The sequence below is a fragment of the Chrysemys picta genome, chromosome 4, assembly GCF_011386835.1.
Source record: "Chrysemys picta bellii isolate R12L10 chromosome 4, ASM1138683v2, whole genome shotgun sequence".
Taxonomy (NCBI): Eukaryota; Metazoa; Chordata; order Testudines; family Emydidae; genus Chrysemys; species Chrysemys picta.
The window spans coordinates 25732838-25755100 of NC_088794.1; the positions used below are offsets into that span (position 1 = coordinate 25732838).

The 22263-nt window shown below is 51.6% G+C and overlaps 2 protein-coding genes and 1 long non-coding RNA gene across 3 annotated transcripts; all 3 read right to left on the reverse strand.

The window, feature by feature from the left end:
• Positions 1-1354: 1354 nt before the first annotated feature.
• On the reverse strand, positions 1355-4953 carry MRPL16 (mitochondrial ribosomal protein L16). The gene is made up of 4 exons (XM_005280554.3): positions 4755-4953; positions 4178-4243; positions 2381-2529; positions 1355-2097 (listed from the first exon to the last, which is right to left on the reverse strand). Exons 1-4 carry the CDS (start codon positions 4804-4806, stop codon positions 1612-1614), a joined length of 753 nt encoding a protein of 250 aa, XP_005280611.1. The 5' UTR covers positions 4807-4953; the 3' UTR covers positions 1355-1611.
• Positions 4954-6059: 1106 nt separating this feature from the next.
• LOC135982932 (uncharacterized) lies at positions 6060-11400 on the reverse strand. Its single transcript, XR_010600428.1, has 2 exons — positions 10972-11400; positions 6060-8061 (listed from the first exon to the last, which is right to left on the reverse strand). It is a non-coding gene; the product is annotated as an uncharacterized LOC135982932 (long non-coding RNA).
• A 2490-nt stretch (positions 11401-13890) lies between these two features.
• On the reverse strand, positions 13891-21735 carry CBLIF (cobalamin binding intrinsic factor). The gene is made up of 9 exons (XM_024102514.3): positions 21474-21735; positions 20995-21183; positions 17443-17577; positions 16026-16160; positions 15572-15723; positions 15129-15309; positions 14636-14771; positions 14314-14432; positions 13891-14117 (listed from the first exon to the last, which is right to left on the reverse strand). The coding sequence occupies exons 1-9, from the start codon at positions 21601-21603 to the stop codon at positions 14056-14058; spliced, it is 1239 nt and encodes a 412-aa protein (XP_023958282.3). The 5' UTR covers positions 21604-21735; the 3' UTR covers positions 13891-14055.
• Positions 21736-22263: the final 528 nt, after the last annotated feature.

The window sequence follows — 22263 nt, forward strand, 5'->3', positions numbered from 1 at the left end:
GCCTCTGTTGCTCTGGGAGACTCAGTTCTCCTCCTTGGTGGACAGGGATTACAGACCGCATCTGACATTGTAACTGTCAGTACATCAAAAGCGTGATCAGGCACTGAACTGTCAGAACATCTTTCCCCAGATGAGCAATATAGCTGTTTTCACTCTGATTCCTGTGACCCCTATTTCTCTGGCTCTTTCCCAGTCCACTCCTGCTGCTGAGGGTGGGAATCAGAACATGCTTGACCTGAATCACTGACACTTGGAAGGCAGTTAAGCCCTTCACTCACTCAGCTAGGGTCTACCAGATCAGCGGGTAGTAATCGATCCACCGGGGAGTGATTTATCACGTCTCATCTAGACATGATAAATTGATCCCTGAACGCCTTCCCCGTCGACTCCAGAACACCAGGGCAAGAGGCAGAAGCGGAGTTGACGGGGGAGCTGCGGCAATCAATCCCGTGCTGTGAGGACGCAAGGTAAGTCTATCTAAGATACGTCGCCTTCAGCTACACTATTCTCGTAGCTGAAGTTGCGTATCTTAGATCGATTTCCCCCCCCCCGCCAGTCTAGACCAGCCCTTAAGTCACAAAATAGACTGTATTCCCTTGTTTAGCTGTGGGACAGTCTCATTTATCCTACAGAAAAATCTTTCACCTGAAAGTTTGTCACTTATTTTGAACCCCCAAACCGTGTCAACTTGAGCGTATTTGTTGTTTGTTTTCCCCCTCTCCTCGGATAAATCATTTCTGCAGTAGGATGCTGTCACTCCATACATCTCCTGATGCTTCTATTCCTTTGGGTCCTTGTCTATCCACATGAGGAAAGCTCCAGGGTTGCTTTCCCCTCCATTACTTGTACTAGTGAGAGAGTCTTCAGAAAGAGGGAGACCTCCATGAAATCTAATGATCCCTCCCCAGTTACACAGAGGGCAAATGACATGTTCCCCTCGAGGGTCAGCTCTAAGTGGAGCAGAGGAGACTCTGCCTCACTCAGTGCTTAAGACAACCCCCACCCTGAATTTATATCAGCTGTTATCTGTATAGTTACTGTTCTAAAGGCACAATCATCTATACAGAAGCCTCTTTCTGAATAAAGAGTTCAATTCAGTGACCACTGCTACAGTGTATTCAGTATGTAGTGGGGTGTGTGGGTCAGCTGGGAGGAAGTGTTGTTGGATGGGGCAAGTTTCCTTAGAACTTCAATGATGCAGTATGAGGACCATCTTCCTGACTTGGTCAGATGTGCAGCAATACAGGCTCTAACCTAATACTCCACAGAGGATCTGAGACTCCTTGGATGGCCCCTTAACCATCCCCTCTGGCCTCCAATGTACACAGGACACGGAGGCACAGGCACAAGACGATGCCACTGTAAGAAAGCTTTATTAATCCAAAATGATCATTGGTTACCCGAACTTGCACCTACATGTTTACTGCACACAACTCAGCCACCTTTGGAGCAGAGGGGCAGATCTCCACAGTAATGCCCACCCTGGAGAGCCTACCACTACAAGATGGGCTGCACTCAGGAGGGACCTCACACCTGCTGAGGAAGGAGGATCAAGGTTCCTTCCAGGCACCTGTCCCTGAGATTTTTTCCCCTCCTACCCCCACTTGGTCATTACACTCTGTCTTTCAGAAAGAACTTGCCCCAGTAGCGCCCCTTCTGTGTCAGATCGTAGGGGCTCAGAACCTTGCGGATCCCCAGCATGTTGGAGGTGATGATACGCTCAAATGTCCAGGGGTTCTGATTTTTGCATCTTCTTTCCTTTTCCGCCTGGTACATCTCCTCCAGGGACTGGCAGCTGACTGCCTTGGCTGGGAACGGCAGCTTCTTGGCCACCTGTGTGAGGAAGTGCTCCACCTCCCCGAACTCGCAGTGCCCACCCACTTCCAAAATGAGGCGGCCACATTTCACTGCTGTCACATAGTGGTCAATGGCACCTTTGCCCCCACCCATGCGCTGGCCTAGGCTCTTGCGGGTGATGGGCTTGTAAGGGGCTGGGATGCGCCATACGGCAAACATGATCTTGGGATCCAGGTGACGATTGATGGTTAGGCGCATCATTTCAAAGTGACCCCAATGAAGGTAACCACCACCCAATGCCTGCAAGAGAGGAGAGAGAGAGCACAAGCACAGGAGGAGTTATGACTCAAATACAGGTGAAGGGGCTTCTTCTGCCACCCATTTACAGTTGTTCTCACTCATACCACTTCCATACTCTCTCTTGGCCTCATTTGGCTTATGTCTTCATCCTGGATGGAGTAAGCCCTAATGGTCTCAGCTGCCTTGGGTGAAAAGATCAGCTCCTGGGGTTCTGTTTTTCTTGCTCTGGCTGAATCAACCCAAAGGTGACCCCAATTTGTATCTCCCCTCCTCTCCCACTCACCAAAATGCCATACTGTCCCTGGGTGAACTCAGTAGCCTCAGTGGATGGGCCACGGATGTCACGTAGGTTTTTGAATTCCCGCCTCACTTTAGGTACACTTGGAACTTTGTCTATGAACTTCAGTTTGGGTCGGTCAGGGATGGAGATGTCTGGAAGGATGAACAAAAAGAGGTGTCAGCATGCCTCACCTCCACTTTTTCACTGGGGCAGCTGGTCTGGTGGGTACAGATCTGTAGCTACAGAGTGCAAATATGGAACTGTCAGTAGGGGAACAGCCGCCAGTTTTCCTCACTGAGCTTCTGAAACTCTGTGGCCAGGGACCTAAGCCTATGTATCTTACAACTAGTTATGTTAAATCAAGCAAGGGGAGACACTGGCTCTACTGTGAACACTGATTTCTCTAAGGAAAGGCAAGAAGGCAGCTTGGGTTAGTCCTCTGCTTAAGAAACTACTTCTCGACACTAGTAATAATACTGCCAATTCTCTCAGTCACTAATGCTTCCTTTTAGGGTGGCAGATTGAGAACGATAGGGCCTCCTGCTATTTATCCCCAACTATTCCCATCCCACCTCCTTGAAGCTGAAGGGATGAATGAGACATCTTGAAATGGCAAAGGTCTGTCCTCTCATACCAAACCCTGAGGGTGGTTATGGATTACTGTTCCTCCACCTCAAAGCCCTCATCTAAGCAGTCCCATAAAGCTCCGTTCCTCTCCTCCATTTTATCTAACATCTACATGATGGTGGTGGAAGAGGCTGGTGAGCCAATATAGACCTAAAGGTATGGCTACACTACAGCGGCAGCACAGCTATAGTGCTGCAGTTGTGCTTCCATAGCACAGTAATATAGACGTTTCCTACGTCGACAGAAGGGTTCTTCTGTGGACGTAGATAGTCTACCCCTCCAAGAGACGATAGCTAGGTTGAGGTGATGACACACTTGAAGGTCCATGATTGGTGGTTGTCTTCTTCTCTCCTTTGCTGCATCTACAGTGCGGTTTAGGTTGACCTAACTGTGTGGAAATTTCTCACAGCCCTAAGTGATGTAGCTAGGTCAACCTAAATTTTAGGTGTAGACAGGCCGAAGTACCAGCTTTACTGCTTCTTTACATCAAACATAACCAGCAGAGCTTCCCTCTTATTTCAATATCAAGCCAAAATCAGCACTTGGATGAAGAGCAGCTAGCAAAAATTACTACTACTCAGTCTTGCCTGGAGTCAAGAGAGAAATACAAATATGTGGGAGGCATTTAGACAACAGGGTGAGGAGAGGCAGGGGATCTGTTAGCTCAAAGCTCCTAGATTCTGTCTACTTCCCACACTGGTCCAAAACCCAAGTGCATTGGCCTTTAGAAAATGGTACATGACTCCTCTCCCCAGGTGTTTACAAAAGAAATAGGATAACCTAGAGCAAATGGTGTGTTCTCCTGACAAGGGAGATATGCAACTAGGTATATTTTCCAAAGCTATTAAAAAATAATAATTGATACACTGCTCCCTGACAGCAAGGATTACAAAACGCTTCCTCTACCCTCCAAAGCGAGATTAATAACATGCCTCCTAGATAACCAGTGCTCCCCCAAGAGATGGTGATGATGCACTTAGACAATACCCTATCACACTTCAAAAATTAGTAATATGCTTTCTATAGTGCTCTCCCCTCACCTACCACTCCAGCCCCCCACAGGGACTTAACACCTTCCCCCAACACTTTTCCAAGGAAGGTGACAAATGTGTCTAACATTACAAGACACCCGCTGCCCTTCTGTGTTGGCATTTCTCCATGCCCAGCACTCACTGGTATAATCCTGGGGAAGCACATAGCTCTTCAGGCCAGCACTGAGGACTCTGGCAGAAAAAGGATCTGGAAAATAAAAGAGAGGAGATGTAGAAAGACCTTGCACAGATCCTTGGCCCTTAGGAGACACAGAGCCGAGACTATCACCGGCCATCACTGAAACATGACCTAGATCCCCAGCACAGAATGAAACTCTAATATGGTGCATTAACAGTGCACCGTTCACAGAGGAACTCAAAGCGCTTCTCAGAGGAGGCTAAGTGGCATGCACCCAATTTACAAATGGGGACAGGGATAGAACCCCACTGGTAACCTCTCCCAGAACTGGGATAGAACCCAGGAGTCCGGGCTCCCAGCCCCCCATGAACGGTGCCTTCCAGTGGAACGGATGTTGGCGTGATTCAGGCCAAGGCTGGACGGTGGGCGGCGAGGGACACTAGGCCAAGGAGAACCCCTCATTGGGCGGACAACACCCCGGCAGCGCCCAACGGGGGACCATCCCCGGCTCATAGAGCCTGGAAAGGGCGCTCGCCCTTTAAATCCGCCCCCGCATAAGGCCGGTTGGCGACCTTCTGACCTCCGGGGACCTTTGGCAGCGCGCGAAGAGGACGCGCGAGTCGCCTCCACATGGTTGCGCGCCGCTCCGGAGGGTGGTGGTGTCCTCGCGCCGGGATGCCCCGGAAACGAGGCTGCCTCAGGAGCTGTACCGAGAAGCTCCTAACTGAGGGAGAAAGCGGAAGGGGAGGGGGAAATGGCCACAGTGCGCCGCCATCTTTGGAGTGTTCTTTAATCTTCCCGGGAGGAACTACTTCCGGTAATCTTGTAGGGGTGTGCACTGGGGGAAACAAGAGTCAGGAGATTTGGTTCCGGGACTAGGGGTTTCCAGCCTGCAAGGCCGGCGGAAGGGAAGCAGTCGGGAGCGGACCAGGTCCCCAGGGGGCGCTGTTGCCTCCCCTTCCCCCCATCAGCCTCGCCCTAGAAAGCACGGGCTGGGGGGTGGCATCCCATGAGTCTTGGCAGCCACAAAGGGGGGTGGGGTGCTGCAGGCCTGGGAATCAGGACTCCTGGGTTCCATCCCAGCTCAGGGAAGGGAGGAGATCTAGTTAGAGTGACCATATGTCCCATTTTGTCCGGGATAGTCCTTTTTTAAATCCTGTCCCAACCATCCCGACTTTCTGCAAAATGGTGTATTTGTCCCAAGAGCAAACTGAACAAACACAGTTTTGCCAAAAACATGGGGTGCAATGCTGTGCGGGCTGTGGAGGAGGGGGGTAGTGGCCACACCAGACCCGCTCCAGAGAGCAGCTTGGGCCGGCCCCATGTACAGGAGGGTGGCCTCCTCAGGCTGGCCTCATACAGGGCTGGCCCCATGGGGTGTCCCATTTTCCCTTTAGGAAAATGTGGTCACCCTACTGGTTACAGCACGCAGGCTGGGAGCCAGGATTCCTGGGATCTATGTGCTCTTCCCTTCATGCTGGGGGAGCCCTTCACCCACATTATACCCCCAGCCCTGCTGGACACTGAGGCTCTCCCATATTATCCCCCTAGCCCAGGGGTAGGCAACCTATGGCACGTGTGCCGAAGGCGGCACGCGAGTTGATTTTCAGTGGCACTCACACTGCCCGGGTCCTGGCCACCGGTCCGGGGGGGCTCTGCATTTTAGTTTAATTTTAAATGAAGCTTCTTAAACATTTTAAATACCTTATTTACTTTACATACAACAATAGTTTAGTTATATATTATAGACTTAGAGAAAGAAACCTTCTAAAAACATTAACATGTATTACTGGCACGCGAACCTGTTGCCAGCACAGAGTGCCCAAGGCAAAGCAACAGCGGGTCCGTTGCCCGGTGTGCTTCGCGTCAATAAACACACCAGGGGGAGAAGCAAACAAAGTTTATTTGGGATCCCAAAGCGGTGCAAGGAGACAGGCACATCTCAGATCAAGCACGTTAACAGGAACAGTTTTTCTTCTTTTATACATTTTGCAGTTAAGCCTCACCCCCCCCCCTTTCCCCTCTAGCCCTCCCCCCCATTCCTCCCTCTACCCCTCCCATCCCTGGTAATAGTTAAGTCATTCTTGGCAGCTATAAGCCTAGCTTGTTAGTAACCTCTTTAAACTGTTATCTTGTCCTTTTTCCCTTCAGCCAGAAACATGCAGGCCTCATTATTACTGCTTGAGCAGGGGGTTGCACACAGATAACTGGTTGCTTTCATATTCCAATTGCACCTGGCTTTTGAGGTTGATTAGAGTTTAAACATGGAAGGATAGAGTTTGGTTCACTTAGGCCTAGTGCAGGAAGCTTCATTGACATTTAGTGGCCTTCCACCCTCCCGAGTTACCTAGGGTTATGCCTAGTGACGTCAACAACTCCCTCCTTTGAGAATACTCAACAAGCTTTTGGCTGAGTTTTCTCATATTCTGTGGACAAGATATGATTAAGTGCTATGAAGCTGGGGTTTTCAATGAGAGGGTATGCCGGGATTTTTGAGGAACGGGGGGCACAAAGCTTACGGAGGAGCATTTTAAAACAAGCAATTAGGAGGAGGGTGACCAGGCACAATACCACACCGGTGAGGAGGAGACGCACAAGGCCACCCCCCAGTCCTCCTAGGTTGGGCAACCAACTTCAAAGGGAATTGAAAACTGTGGGTTTCCTTTCCTGGGCCTTCCACTGCTTGAAAGCCTGTTTGGCCGACAGGATGTGCTTGTTAATGTCCTGTGAGTTTTCCGGGACCTAAGTACAACATTCATTCCCAATAAAGGCACACACCCCGCCCTGGGAGGCTAAAACATAATTTAAGGCCTGTCTGTTTTTCAGGGACAGCAACCGGAGCTGGTATAGCTCTGAGTTAAGGCTCTTCTCTATGGCCAAGGTTTCATTGGCGAATGTGGTGAGAAACACAGAGAGCCTGCGATAAAATTGGGTTAGTCGTCCCACCCCATGGGATGGGAGGAGGATTATACCCAACCTGTCTCCTTCCTTAATGGGCTCTGAGGTGGCATACAAAGATTAACGCTGCCTGGGGCGGCCAGGGGTTGTCCCTTAATGCATACTGGGATTTAATGGTACAGTTTTGTCACAAGGGGGTACCCGAGGTATTTCTTCCCCTACTGAACCATCCCCAACAGATATTTGACCAATTTTGGGGGACCATCCTCCAGGGTAACCCTGCTGCGTGGTGCAGGATTTGGGAGCATACTTAGCAGTTAGGTTAAACTCTTGGGCAAAGCAAACCTTCAAGGACTCATATGTGTTGTTTCTAAGTTAGTAGGGATCCCTTTCCATCCCACATGTGCCTGGGGGGAACGGGAGGTAACGAAAGGAGTGTCCCTATGGCAAAGAGTACCACTGTGGCAGACCCTGGACCTGAACTCATGCTGGGCAGGTGACCCTAGGGCCTAACAATTACAATTTTTTAAATACTTACAAAATATCAATTACTAATAGTAGGCAGATTAAAAACAAAAGGACCAGGCCACCAGGTTAGGCCGGCCCTGTGAGAGTAAACACAACCAACGCTTAGAGTTTTCACGGGGAGTGCGCTGCGACTGTCCAAAGAGACCACAGGGCATTCCCAGCAGATCTTATTGTTTTTTTGAATAACAGTTTAAGTCCCAGGTCATCGCTGGTAGTCCTTTTCCGTAGGCTGGACGGTCCACCGTTCAGGAGCGGGCACTGCCTTCAGACAGGAGTGATGAATCCAGTTCTTGTGTCCCTTGACCTTTGCTGCTGTGTGGGAGACCAGCAGGACGGTGTGGGGTCCCTTCCACTTCTCTTGGAGAGGCTAGTCCTTCCAGGTCCGAACGAGAATGGAATCGCCTGGCTGCAAGGAGTGGACAGGGGCATCCAGTGGGAGAGGCTGCAAATCTCTGCTATACCTGTGGAGAGAACAGAGAACAGCAGACAGAGAGCACATATACTGAGATAAAAAGCCACACCCCATTTCCCACTTCCCTGCCAGAACCGGTGTACCGTTCATAGGCCATGCCCTTCCAAACATAATCTCGAAGGGACTGAGCCCTAACCTGCCCTTTGGGAGAGCGCGAATGCGGAGCAAAACAAGGGGTAAGGCATCAGGCCACTTAAGGGAAGCCTCTTGGCAGACCTTTGAGAGGTGCCGCTTAAGTGTCTGATTTGTGCGTTCCACTACTCCACTGGCCTGCAGTCGCCATGGAGTGTGGAGCTTCCAGGGGATTTGCAGGGCATCCGATATCTTCTGGTCGAGGGTTGTTCTTTTGGCAGACTAGACATTCAGCCTGTACCTGGGAGGCCAGGGGTCTAACAGCCTCCCTGCCAGCGTATAATTCTTTGTTTCTTCACCAGGGTCAGTTCTTAATGTCTTTTGTAGTCAGGAATTCCTGGACTTTGTGGTTTCAGTGAAGCAAGTGTTCCTTCTTCTCTTTTCCTGAAACAGTGTGGTTCAGCATCATACAGGGGAGAGGTTACTAGCACATCACCCTGTCTTTAAATAGGCTTATCATCAGTCGGAGAATCCTCCCGAGGTGGAGGGGTCTTTTTACAGTGAGAAGCCTGGGTCCAGGTGGGCAGTCCTTGGTACTTCACAGCGGTGTTGGTGGTTAACAGGACTTGGAAAGGGCCTTTCCAGTGTGGAGCCAAAGAAGTTTTTCGTTGATGGACTTTACGTAGACTCAGTCTCCTTGTTTCAATGAATGGCAGGGCTGCTAGGGTCTTTGGGTAGCACTTCTTTTATCTGTGAGAAAAGAAACCTAACACATTTCATTAATGCCTGACAGTGTTTTGCAGATCTCATAGTTGCTTGGGCCCATTCAGGCCCCCCCTTTTCTTGGCTGTCGGCCAAGTCTTAGCTCTGGGCAGTGTCCTTGGATGGTGCCAGCATCTTATCTTTGGACTGAGCTTGCTAGCTATATTTTTTCCCTCAGTTAACTCGTTCTGTTCTTTTTCCTTCTCTCCTTCTTGGCTTCTTTTAACTTACAAAGGAAACTTCCACTCTTCACTCATACACCTTTTCCCAACAGTGAACACATACACATTGCCATTATGAACTTTTCCAGTAAAATAACTTCTATACAGAGCTTTGGAGCAACAAACCAGGACGAGCACACCCACTTCTGAGGAGTCCAACAAAGTTCAGGAGGCTCACAGTGGCTTTAAGGCAAGGGATGAGACCCACAGCAGCCATTAACAAGTCATCCACATATTGCAGGAGGAGGACCCTGTCCTCATTGTCCCACTCCTCCAAGTCTCTGGCCAGGGCCTGGCCGAAAAGGGTGGGGGAATTTTTAAATCCCTGGGCCAACACTGTCCAGCAAAGCTGCTTTTTAACCCTCCTTTTGTCTTCCCACTTGCTCCACTCTGGGGCTTGCATGTCTGAGGGCTTAATTGCAAGGGTCATTATCCAGGCATTCTCTGCAGGTAAGGTGCGGGTTATTTCATCTTGGGTGAAATGCAGGGTGGCTCCTAAGCGACAAAGCAGGTCCCGTCCCAGTAGAGGTGTTGGACAATCAGGGAGGTAAACCAGTTTGTGAGATAGAGTTCTGTTTCCCAAAGCACATTCCGCTGGGGCATATACTGGGCATTTGATTCCTTTCCCTGAGGCACCCACCACAGTGAGGGACTCTGACACAGGCAGCTGCAGAGGTTGGTTTACGGCTGTTCGTGCAGCTCCAGAGTCTATTAAAAAGTCTATGTCCGAATCTCCCACCCGCATGTTTACTCGGGGTTCCAGGGGCAGGATAGTCCGTCTCCCCTGACACTCCTATTCTTGATCCTTCGCTGTCATTATAGGGGTAGCTTCCCTTTCGGGGCACTCATTTCTCCAATGTCCCTCCTTTCGGCATCTGGCACACTGGTTGCAACCCAGACGCCTTTCCTGTGAGCCAGGGCGCCCACGTCCTCTTATTCCCTGGCCCCTTCCACCTTCCTGGAATTTTCCCCTGCCACCGGCCTGTACTGCTGTGACCATCATTTTCGCCTGCCTCTTTTCCTTTTCTTAAGACACAACCTGATTATGCTCCACCTCAGACAGCAGGGTCTGCATAAGGACATTACAATCATCCCAGTCAGGTTTACAGCTAGCCAGGCACCCTTCAAAGACCGAGATAAACTTGCTTGGGTTCGTAGAGAATTCCCCTGCCTGTGCCTTAAAGGCTGCTAGGTCCACCGGGTTAAAAGGCACATGGGTGTAAACCTGCATAGTAGTGGCCTGATTCCTATCTGAGCCATGTCTGGACACCACGGTCTCAGTGACCAACGGATAAAATTCCACCGAGGGGGCAATCTCTGGGACCTGAGACACCTTGTCTTTATATGGTGGGGGTGTGATAGCCGAAGGGGACACCGGACCTGCCATTACAGCTGTGGGGGGGTTCTGGGAACTAACAGTAGCTACTACCGAACCTGTCGGAGTCAAATTACACTTTTGCAAAATATCTAACCTATCTCTTAGCAACATAAACAACTGTACATACATATGTTCATTCCATTTACCCGTTTGCTGACAAAACAGAAGTAATTGAAGGATTGTATTATAATTAAGTGATCCTTCCGGTGGCCACCTTTCCTGGTCCTCTAGCTGATATTGAGGCCAGTCTACTGTACAGAACCTTTTCAGTTTACTTTTAACCAACGGATCCGATCCAAACACTTTCCAGTTCACCAGAATGCATTCCAAGGGTGTACACCTTACCCTGCCTGCCATACTCTGTCCCTGCCCCGTAGGGAGACACTGGGCGTCCCCAGGTCATAACAGGTAGACACTGGGCGTCCCCAGGTCAAGACAGATAAAGTCCCCACTGGACTTTTCCTACCTTATCCAAGGGTCCGGTTCTGCACCGTCGCCCTATCCACGGGACCGGTTCCCCACCGTCGCCCGCAGCTGCTTCTCCACTACTCGAGCGTGTTGCACCGTTGTGCCCTCTGGGGTCGACCAAACCACGTCTCCGCCGAGGCCCCCGGTAAAGTCACCGGTGCGCGCTGGGCGTCGGTCGTCGCCGCAATCTGTCGACCTCCGAGAGGGGTCCGGGCAAGGCTAAATTTCAGCCTCGTGCCCCACGTTGGGCGCCAAAACTGTTGCCAGCACAGAGTGCCCAAGGCAAAGCAACAGCGGGTCCGTTGCCCGGTGTGCTTCGCGTCAATAAACACACCAGGGGGAGAAGCAAACAAAGTTTATTTGGGATCCCAAAGCGGTGCAAGGAGACAGGCACATCTCAGATCAAGCACGTTAACAGGAACAGTTTTTCTTCTTTTATACATTTTGCAGTTAAGCCTCACCCCCCCCCCTTTCCCCTCTAGCCCTCCCCCCCATTCCTCCCTCTACCCCTCCCATCCCTGGTAATAGTTAAGTCATTCTTGGCAGCTATAAGCCTAGCTTGTTAGTAACCTCTTTAAACTGTTATCTTGTCCTTTTTCCCTTCAGCCAGAAACATGCAGGCCTCATTATTACTGCTTGAGCAGGGGGTTGCACACAGATAACTGGTTGCTTTCATATTCCAATTGCACCTGGCTTTTGAGGTTGATTAGAGTTTAAACATGGAAGGATAGAGTTTGGTTCACTTAGGCCTAGTGCAGGAAGCTTCATTGACATTTAGTGGCCTTCCACCCTCCCGAGTTACCTAGGGTTATGCCTAGTGACGTCAACAAACCCTTAAATTAAGAGTGAATAAATGAAGACTCGACACACCACTTCTGAAAGGTTGCCGACCCCTGCCCTAGCCTATAACCCACAGCGGGGACTAGTACCCAGTGCGAACCATGCAGGAATGGCCTGATTTTGTGTGTGTGTGTGTGCGTGCATGTGTGCGTGCGTGCATGCGCGTGTGTGTGTGTTCTTGCAACTCCTTCCTGCTGTAATGTGGGGTCACATGAAACATCACCAACCCCAAGCATTCTGATACCCTGAGTTGGCCCTCCCCAAATCTCCATGAAAATAATGAGATTTATATATATATATATAGAGAGAGAGAGAGTTCATTTTCTTTGCCTTCTGGGTTCTGAGCCTCTAGGGAGCTCTCAGGTCATGTTTCTCAGTTTTTCATTGAAAAAAATGTCTGCTGCCTGCCCAGTGGGAGACCACCTCCAGCCGAGTGTCCTCAGCCACCCAACATCCAGCTGCCAACCTTGGCATCAGTCGCACCAACATTTGTTCCATTGGATGATGCCATTCCAATGCAGGGAACTGGAAATGAGGTGATGGGGGAGATGGGAGTTCTCTCCCCAACTCTGGGAGGGGAGTGCGGTCTAATGGGTTAGAAATACAAATTATTGCAAGACTTGCAATTTAATCACGAGAGTTGGCGATACCCTGTTTTATCAACCCCGCACTGGCCCATCTAGTGTTAACCACACTCTGTGGGCTGAAGAAGCCAGGCCCCCTCCCCCTTGCTGGGCATTCTTGGACTGGAGACAAGGTATAAAAGCAGCAGCTCAGCTCAGTTTGGGCTGACTGAGGAGAAGAGCGGATTTGTGTTGCAGGCTTCTGCTAAGAGGCTGCAGGAGCCCTAGGCTGCAGAGGCCAACCACGCTGAGGCCCCTGCGGACACCCAGTCAAACACTAAAGATATGGAGAAGAGTTTGTTAACACCAGGAAACAAATTATGCTGAAAGTGAAAGTAGGAAGCGACCCAGGAGATTGGAATGGATGCAGAGAGCGACCAAGTCTGAACACAGGAGAATTGGTTTTTCAGGGCCCTGGGTCGGGACTCAGTGGAGTAAGGTGGGCCTGGGTCTCCCACACCGCACCAACCACTGGGGCAGTCACCACCCCAAGGAACACACTCTACTGCTCAAGGACAGCTGCGTAAACTCTGGTCGCTGGGCTGTGCTGCCCTGAAGACAGGGACAGTTGTATTGACCCCGGAGGCTGGGCCCTGTTACCCTAGGAACAAGAGACAGCCTGGGGATCTCTTGCCACTTGAGCTATAACCCCTGTTTTTTGGCTTTCTTCATCCAGCACCCCGCTCCACGGTATAACAACCCCATGACAGTATGGAAAAAGGTTGAGACCCACTGCTTGATGGTACCCTGTTGTTTTGCCAAAGGGATCGTCCCATTTTGGGGCCACTTTAGAATGTTATCATTCCCCTGGAATGCCAGACACTTTATTGATCCCTGTTGTTATCCTGAAGAGTATGACCCAATCTGAGGGCCAGTTAAAAGGAAAGAGCTTTATCAATCCCCTAGTATTGGTTAGGAAGTGATGTCCTGTTCTAGGGACCTCTTTAGATGGGGAGAAAATTTAATGGTATCCCTGTGAGAGCTGGGAGAGAATGGCCTATTCTGGAGCCTCTTTAGACAGAAAGAGCTTTATCAAAATACACTGGTCGAATTTGCAAACTGTACGGGGGAAAATGTTTTTTCAGGAGCTGTATCTTGGGGATCCCTTGGTCAAATGCCCCTACATTTGGAACACTAACTCTTGCAAGCACCTTGTGAGGCACACCAACTTTCAAGGAAATCCAAATAACTATGTGGATTTTAGAAGCACTTGGAAGAATCAAGCTTTAAACAGAAAGTTGGTCTCAATTTTAACTAATGCAGACTTGGCGGCCAGCTATAAGCCGGGTGTTGTGAGCTGATCTGGGCCCCCTTTAGAAGCAGGAAATCATATCTGTCCCTAGAGATTGCTGATAGAGACTATCCCAAACTGCGGAGCCCTTCAGAAACTGAGCGCTTTATTGAGAGCCCAGTGTTACACCCCAGATTGAAATAAACACTCAGCGATCCATGAGAACAAGAGAACTCTTTTTATTTGCCCTTGACAGCCCTGTGATGGGTTGGGCATGTATCTCTTCAGCCTAGAGGGGTCTTGCCCGGCTTGTGATCTTGAAGGGCAACAGAAGAGGTCTCTCCCGCTCTTGATTGCATCCCCTTCTTCCCTCAGGCCACCTGCGTGCTCAATATGTGCTGAAGTTGGCCTTGATATGCTCGTTGTTACTCGGTACATAGCTGTCGACACCTAGAGGAAATGGGACAGGATGATAAGGCAGGAGCGGTGCTGCTCAGACTGAATCCCTCTCGCTCTTGCTGTTGCCGCCCTCCTATGAAATGCTCCACTTGGACAGAACTGATGCAACTCTGAGGACAAGCATGTTCCCCTGCCAGGTGGTTGCCAACAACTGTCCCGCCTGCTACCTTCCCCCCAGACTCCGCACCTTGCTCCAGGGGCTTTGTGCCGTTGAAGAACTGCCAGTAGGTCTTGTCGTTGGAGTTGGCAGCACGGTTGTTGATGGAGACCACCATGAGGCCCCAGGATGTCTGCTTTGTTTCGTAGCTGCAAGGGGAATGAAGGCAAGAGTCAGGAGGAGCCGGGGCGATGGGGGATGATACAGCTGTTGGCTTCAGGGAAGGCTAGGGATGTAGAGGGGATGGATCAGGAGAGAGACAGAGGCAAACAGGGAAACTGATGCACCAGTAGGGAGAGAGTGATCAAAAGGGAGGACGAACCTGTAGCCACATGAGGCCTGCCTCGCTCACCTGAAGTCCTGTGGATTGTTCTGCTGAGCCGCTTGCAGGACGGAGAGCAGCACAGAGCCTTTGGGTACACTCACACGGATGGTGTAGTTGAAGTATTGCCCCCTGAGGTGGTTGGTGATGGTGTATTCCACCATGACTGAGCAGAGAGAGGATATAGGAGCAGATGGGAACAGAGAGAGAGGATATAGGAGCATTTGGTCATCCTAGTCACCCTAGTGGTTAGAGCATTTGTTGTGGTCCTGGGCCAGCCGCAGGGCATGAGGGAGACCTATTCCAGTAGCCTTATACCAGCCAGGGAAACCCCCAACACTGGGATTATTCTCTCGGGGTCAGTGGAGCAGAGGCCAGGATCAGGGCCAGTTAGCTCAGACCTCTACCAAGGTAAAGCAACAGGTGAGAGATCTCTGGACCCTGGGGCCATTGTTGCATTGCTCCAAGGGGCTGGGGAAGTGGCTGGTGGGGGAAGAGACTACGGAGCGATCCTTACCCTTACCTGTCAAGCAGCTGAGTCTGATCACATTCAGGTAGGTTTTGCCCACGAGGGAAGGGAGGATCTGGGCAGCGGCCATGGGGTTGTCAAAGGCTCCCTGGGAGATCTCGGTGAGCACCTTGGCTAACGTCTGTGAGCAGCTCCAGTCCTCGGAGGGATAGGACACCGGAGTGACATTGAGCGCCTGTCAAAGGAGGAGGGAGAGGCTTCTAACAGAGCAGGGCATGGTGGGAGGAGAGTAGGGGGCTGTGTCCCTGTGCACTCAGCCCTACTGCTCGCGGTCCCGTGGCCGTTTGGTCGTGTCCGGCCAGGCTGGGACCATGACTCAGTCATGACACAGCCAGACCATGGCTCAGTCATGACACAGCCAGACCATGGCTCAAAGTGTGTTGGGGGCTCTGCACCAGGCCAGTGCTCCCAGCAGAGAGGGGATGGGGATTGGGTACCTGAAGAGCCAAGCCGATGCTGTATATATTGGCGGTGTTGGTCTCCACGGCCCTGAGAATCTGCTTTCGGAGCTTGTCCAGCGCCTTGTGGATGGACTCCAGCTCAGCATTCTGCACGCAGGTCAGTGCCAGAGTCGCCATGGCTCCGGTGTCTGCAGATCACCCCCGCCCCATTGTCACCATGACCATTGAGGGTGGAAGGAGACAGCAAGGGTGGTTAGAGCAGCACATTCTCCAGAGCATGGCTCCATGCAGCTGGCAGGGAGGGGCAGTGAGGAGGACGGCAGGGTAATGGGGGTACAGATAGGCAGCAGGGGGCAATGATGGGGAGGCTCAGAAGCAGGTATGTTAGGGGTGAGGTCGGTGAGCAGAGCAGGGTGCCTGATGGGAAGCAAGCCCCAGTGGCACGGGCTCAGTACTGGGAGGGGCTGGCACTCTTAGCTGCAGCTCTTACCCACAAAGAAATCCTTGGCCAGCGCCTCCTTGGTCAGGCTTAGAGCTGCCTCTTTGACATTGACCCCTTCTAGGCACAGAGCCAGGGTGTCCAGGCTGAGCTGGTAGAACGTCGTCTTGGGCGTGCCGTGGTCACCTGGAAAGCACCAGAGCAGGAGTGACTGAACAGTGGGCCACCGAGACACACCAGGCCTCTCCTCCCTTAAAGGTTGTGTCTGTAGGTCAGGCGGGGAAGTGCACCCCTTGTCCTGGTTCTCGTCTGTGCTGTACCCACCATGGACACAGAAGGTGACCTTCGAGCTACTAAGCCCTCAGGACAGCACCTTCCACCAGTGCCCCACTCACTTGAGTAAAGAAAAAGAGCAAAGATCCCAGTGATCCCTCATAGACTCATAGACTTTAAGGTCAGAAGGGACCATCATGATCATCTGGTCTGACCCCCTGCATGCTGCAGGCCATAAAACCGTCCCTACCCCTTCCCTGGACTCTGCTGTTGAAGTCCCCAATCCTGTGTTTTAGTGACTTCAATCGGCAGAGACCCTCCTGCTAGTGATCCCTGCCCCATGCTGCGGAGGAAGGCGAAAAACCTCCAGAGGCTCAGCCAATCTACCCTGGAGGAAAATTCCTTCCCGACCCCAAATATGGCGATCAGTAAGACCCCGAGCATATAGGCAAGAGTCTCCAGCCTGACCCCTGTTAGCCATTATACTATTTATCTACCATTGCTTGGTTTTCCTTGACTACTATGTTTTACCATTAAACCATTCCCTCCATAAACTTATCTAACTTAATCTTAAAACCAGACAGGTCCGTCGCCCCCCCTCAGTCGAGATGGTGGCACAGTGCTGACCTGGGCAACTGCTGCCTCCAGGGAGATTTGCAGAGGACACTCCTCCTGGACAGAAAGATCCCAGGCGCACTTGGGCAGGACCCCAAAGGTGCAAGGACCTGGAGTCCAGTCCCCAAGTCTCTTATCATAGAATATCAGGGTTGGAAGGGACCTCAGGAGGTCATCTAGTCCAACCCCCTGCTCAAAGCAGGACCAGTCCCCAACTAAATCATCCCAGCCAGGGATTTGTCAAGCCTGACCTTAAAAATCTCTAAGGAAGGCGATTCCACCACCTCCCTAGGTAACCCATTCCAGTGCTTCATCACCCTCCTAGTGAGAAAGCTCTTCCCTGATTAGAATACTAATAGCTAGCTCTTGTATAGTACTTTTCGTCCATAGATCACAAAGCGCTTTACAAAGAAGGTCAGGATCATTATCCTCATTGCAGATGGGAAAACCAAGGTACAGAATGGTGTGGTGACTTGCTCAAGGTCTCCCAGCAGGCCAGTGGCAGATGTGGGACCAGAACCCAGTCCTGCTGAGTCCCGGTCCAGTTCTTATGCCTTTGAAGCCCTGCTCCCCCTCTTACTCAAGTAGGTCAACTCCTCCTTGGTTTTCAACTTCAAGACTTCGACCAAGTTGATGTCAGCCGTGACGCGCTTGGGATCCTCGCAGGACGAGAGGAGGGCGAGGACGTAGAGGGCCACCTCGCCAGAGGTCATTTCTGCAGGACAAGGAGAGGGAGCGGAGAAGAGACAGAAAGTGTAACTAACTCATTAAGGGGTCCTCGGCACAACACAGATCATGTCTTTCCTATGTTTCCTTGGGTTAAAGCTATAACAGATTGCATGTCTGAAACACCAGGAGGAGTGAGGGTGTCCATGCATGGGATGGGGGCAGCCAGCACAGCATGTGTTGGTATCAAAGCTAAGTGGGCTTGTGATGGGGCTTTGTTAGGATGGGCAACATTTGAGGGACACTTGCATGCTACACAGGGGTGATGGTGACTTACTGCTCTTCCTCCGGAGTTGGGTATAGCCTCCAGGACCTTGGTAGAGTGCTAGCAGGTGCTGTCTATCAGATGGGCTATAAAACTTGTGTGTAATTTAGATCCCGTATTGCTCTTCATGACAGCAAGGCTGTTAAGCCTGGAGTCTTGCCTGAATTCCGGCTCTAAGAACATCCTTCCTCCTGAAATTCCACCTTAGGTTTATTATTATTTCTACTAGGATAGCGTCTAAGCGCTCTGGCTGAGATCTGGGCCCTGTTGTGCTAGGTGCTGTACATCCCTGCAGTAGGAGAGAGTTCCTGCCCCAAAGAACTTCCAGTCGAAATCAACAAGGATTTTTGTTCTATGTCTGTACAGCACCTTGCACAATCAGATCCTGGTCCATGATTGGGACTTCTAAGTGCTATCATAATACACCTAATAAATAATAATTGTCCCTATTTTACTGATGGGGAACTGAGGCCCAGAGAGATGCATGAGTTGCCCAAGAGAGTAAGTGGCAGAGTTAGGAATAGAACCCAGTTTTCTTCATGTCCCAGGCCATCTGCCATCCTGTTTCCATTGAACACAGGATTTCCTGTGCTAAACCATTGTGTAGTGTTGCTGGGAGGGATTATAAAATGCTGTTCCCCAGAGGTGGCTGGATGAAAGGATCTCAGACTGGGATGAAAACAGCTATAGAAATACATAGCGGGAGGAGCAGCTACTGCGATAGTTAATCTTTCTATTCTAGCCCCCCTCCCCTTCCTCTGGTTTTCAGTGGCTCATAAGTTCAGCTCCTGTTGATCTGAAATGCTGTTTTATTTAAGAAATTGTCCGACATCCTGTAATTAGAACCTTTATGCTAGCAATGCAGCCACTCAAGGGGGCAGAATTAAGGCTAGATATGAAATCGTAATTGTGACAGCTGACTTGTCAGTGTGTAACCTGGAAATGTAATGTCCTCTTCACTGGTTGTGTGTGTGGTGGGGGAGAGGGCCAGGGTCCCCTCCAAACTCAGCAAAATGCATCTGGAAGGAATATTCTTCGCTATTGCCACTAGGGGTCAGCATTTACATCATTCCTTACAATAGCTGCTGGGGAAACCTGGTCACTAGATCCTTCCGGATCTGTGATCATACAAAATCAGGATGGCAGAAGGGATGGACTGGTTGAGCAGCAGAAGAAAGGACCAACTCGGCAGCAGCAAAGGATCCGGGGGTTGTCATGGATCACAAATTGAATATGAACCAACAGTGCAATGCTATTGCGAAAAAGGTAAATGTCATTCTGGGGTGTGTGATCTGTAAGACAGGGACAGTAGTTTTCCTGCTCTACTCAGCACTGGCGTCTTGTGTCCAGTTCTGGGTACCACACTTTAAGAAAATTGGGGACAAATAGGTAGGGTGACCAGACGTCCCGATTTTATTGGGACTGTCCCGACATTTGCTTGTTTGTCCTGTGTCCCGACCAATGTTAGGTCGGGACACGGGACAAACAAGCAAAGGCTCCGGAGCCTGGGAGGGCTCGCGCCCCCCCCCTCCCCACCCCAACTCCGCCCCCTGCTTCCCCCATTGGCTCCCTCCCCAAATCCCCGCCTCTTCCCCAAGCACGCCATTCCTCCTCCCTCCGCAAGTGCTGGAGGGAGGCCCCGGAGACACAGGGGGAGCGCGGGGCCGGGGTGAGTGAGAGTCCGGCCTGGCCCCGAGCGCAGGCAGGACTCAGTCGGGCGGTACCTGGAGGGAGAGTAGGGGAGCGGCCCGCGGGGCCAGGTGGCGGCTGTTCTCCCCACCTGGGCAGCGGGACTCGGGAGCAACCGCTGCAGCTCCTACAGCTGAGCCCGGGCCTGTTGCGGGGACCCAGCAACGCGCACGCTGCGCCCAGCCCCTGGTCAGTCGCGTGTGGGCTGGCTGCCCAGCTGGTGCAATCCCGCAGCGGCCCCGGGGCGGAGGCATCGGCAGCACAGCCCCGTTCATTCTCCTGTGGGACCCGAGCGGGATGGGGGGGCTGGGGCCTGCTGCCCCCACTCCGGGGCCGCCCGCGGGATTGCACCAGCTGGGCAGCCAGCCCAGACGCAACTGGCCAGGGGCTAGGCCCGCGCAGCGTGCACGCTGCTGGGTCCCTGCAACAGGCCTGGGTTCGGGCCCGGGCGCCAGAGCCGCAGCCGCCGAGCGCCATGGCCGCTTCCTCCGGCTGCGGCAGTAGGAGCTGCAGCAGCGGCTGCTCCCGAGTCCTGCTGCCCAGGTGGGGAGAACAGCCGCCGCCCCCCCTACTCTCCCTCCAGGTACCACCCGAATGAGTCCTGCCTGCGCTCGGGGCCAGGCCGGACTCTCACTCACCCCGGCCCCGCGCTCCCCCTGCGTCTCTGGGGCCTCCCTCCAGCGCTTGCGGAGGGAGGAGGAAGCGGGGGGGGGGGTGTTTTTTTGCTCTGCTGCCGTTTTTTTTTTCCGCTCTGCCCAACCCCCCCCCCCCCCCCCCACGTCCCGATATTTGACCTGGGTGATCTGGTCACCCTACAAATAGGAGAGAGTGAAGAGGACAGCAACACAAATAAGAGGTATAGAAAGCCTGACCTATCAGGACAGGTTAAATATCTGGATATGTTTAGTCTAGAGAAGAGAAAGCTGAGGGGGAACCTGATAACAGTCTTCAAATATGTAGAAGGTGGTTATAAAGAGGACAGGGATCAATTGTTCCCCATGTTCATTGAGGGCAGGACAAGAAGGAATCGACTTAGTTTGCAGCAGAGGAGATTTAGGTTAGTTATTAGGAAAAAACTTTCTAACTCCAAAGCTAGTTAAGCCCTGGAACAGGTTACTTAGAGAGACTGTGGAATCCCTGTCACTGGAGGGTTTTAAGAACAAGTTGGACAAACCTGTCAGGGATGGTCTAGGTTTACGAGGTCCTGCCATAGCACAAGGGGCTGGACTAGAGGATCTCCCAAGGTTCCTTCCAGCCCTATATCTCTGTGATTCTATGACTAAAGGATATACCAGTTCCTCTTCTAAGGGCAGGATATATGGCGAAGGGATTTAGGGCATGCACAGAAGGCCTGAATCTAATACCCTTCAAAGTCTATGGAAATCTCCTGTTGACTTCAGTGGGCTTTTGATCCGGCACACAGAGAAGAATCTCTGATTTCTGGCATCCTACCCGCTGTGCCTTCCTTGATGACCCTGTCTTTTATCTGCTGCACCAGTAGCTTTTCCTTCGTGCCATCCTGTGTGCCGACCAGGTTCAAAGCAATCAGGATGCTGGGGTTCGGTGGGCTTTGCGGGACGACAGAGCTCTCCATCCTACGTTGGAGTTCAGTGACCAGGGACTGCTGGTCGGCAGGAACAACTGGAGATGGAGAGAAGCAGACATTCATTCAGGAGGCCATGTGCCACAGGAGGCCACCTTGGCAGCCCCAGGATATGAATTAAAGAACCTCCCCCAACCCCGACGGATTCACTTTCTTTGGAGATTCTTGGCTCTCACTGATGCTGGGAACCAACACCTGTTGTGCCACCTCTGCTTATTTCCTTAACTGTGCTCAGGGACCACCAGGGAGATATTGAACCAGCCCAGCTACTGCACCCTGCTGGCTCCGTCATGGTGCTGGTCTCTCCTAGGGAATGGCTGGTACTCACTGCACTTCTCAGTGGCACTGGTCGCTGCGCAGATCGCACACAGAACAGCCAGGGCCCAGGGGAACATTCTGCCTTTTCTTCTGGGCAATGGTTCCTGCTGGGGGCAGAACTGTGGGGTCCCAGAAAGCATTGGCAGCCTTCTGCGTCATCCTTTATATGCATTCTCCAGCACAGCCCCAGCCCTCTCCCTATCTCTCCCCCACCCCATCTCTGATACTATTCATTATATTCGCTTATCTCACTTTCCACAGCACAGACTCTCAAGAATTTCGCAAGGTGACTCCGGAGAACAAATACCGGAGCTGGCTGGCGATGGTGGGGTCAGGTACACAACTAGTGGAAGGACGCACCAAGAGCCATGTGAGCACCATTGTTATACCCCATTCTTTGGAGAGCAGCCAACCCAGCAACCAGAGGTGACTTCTGGTTAGCTAACCAACATGTGGCATGAGTAGGACAGGGCATGGGGTGGCTAGCAGAGAATGTGTCTGAGATCAAGAGGAGTCAGCCAAGCTGTAGCCTCTCCCCATAAATCCTACTTTTGTGCACTAGTGTTTGGCCAGGGTGAATTCCCCTCTGAATCTCGCTGAGAGCCAAAGCTCAACACCCAGCTCTTATCTAGCACTTTTCATCCATAGATATCAAAGCACTTTACAAAAGAGATCAGTATCATTACTGTATAGCAGGCAAAGGGCAATCCCTTTGCTGCTCTATAGAGAGAAGCTGAGATATGTGGGGAGACAGATCGCCTCTACTCGGGGGGCATCTTCTCCAATCCTTTGCTGTCTGA

Excerpts from the sequence above, each read along its gene's own strand:
- CBLIF (XM_024102514.3), bottom strand. The coding sequence starts at position 21,603 with ATGCTTTCTGGGACCCCACAGTTCTGCCCCCAGCAGGAACCATTGCCC. Across the intron at positions 17,578-20,994 it reads CATCAAGGAAGGCACAGCGG|AAATGACCTCTGGCGAGGTG; the intron begins GTAGGATGCCAG and ends CTTGTCCTGCAG. Across the intron at positions 14,772-15,128 it reads CAGACTCAGCTGCTTGACAG|TCATGGTGGAATACACCATC; the intron begins GTAAGGGTAAGG and ends CTCTCTGCTCAG.
- MRPL16 (XM_005280554.3), bottom strand. The coding sequence starts at position 4,806 with ATGTGGAGGCGACTCGCGCGTCCTCTTCGCGCGCTGCCAAAGGTCCCC. Across the intron at positions 4,244-4,754 it reads GCTGCCAAAGGTCCCCGGAG|ATCCTTTTTCTGCCAGAGTC; the intron begins GTCAGAAGGTCG and ends TTTATTTTCCAG. Across the intron at positions 2,530-4,177 it reads GCTTCCCCAGGATTATACCA|ACATCTCCATCCCTGACCGA; the intron begins GTGAGTGCTGGG and ends TCATCCTTCCAG.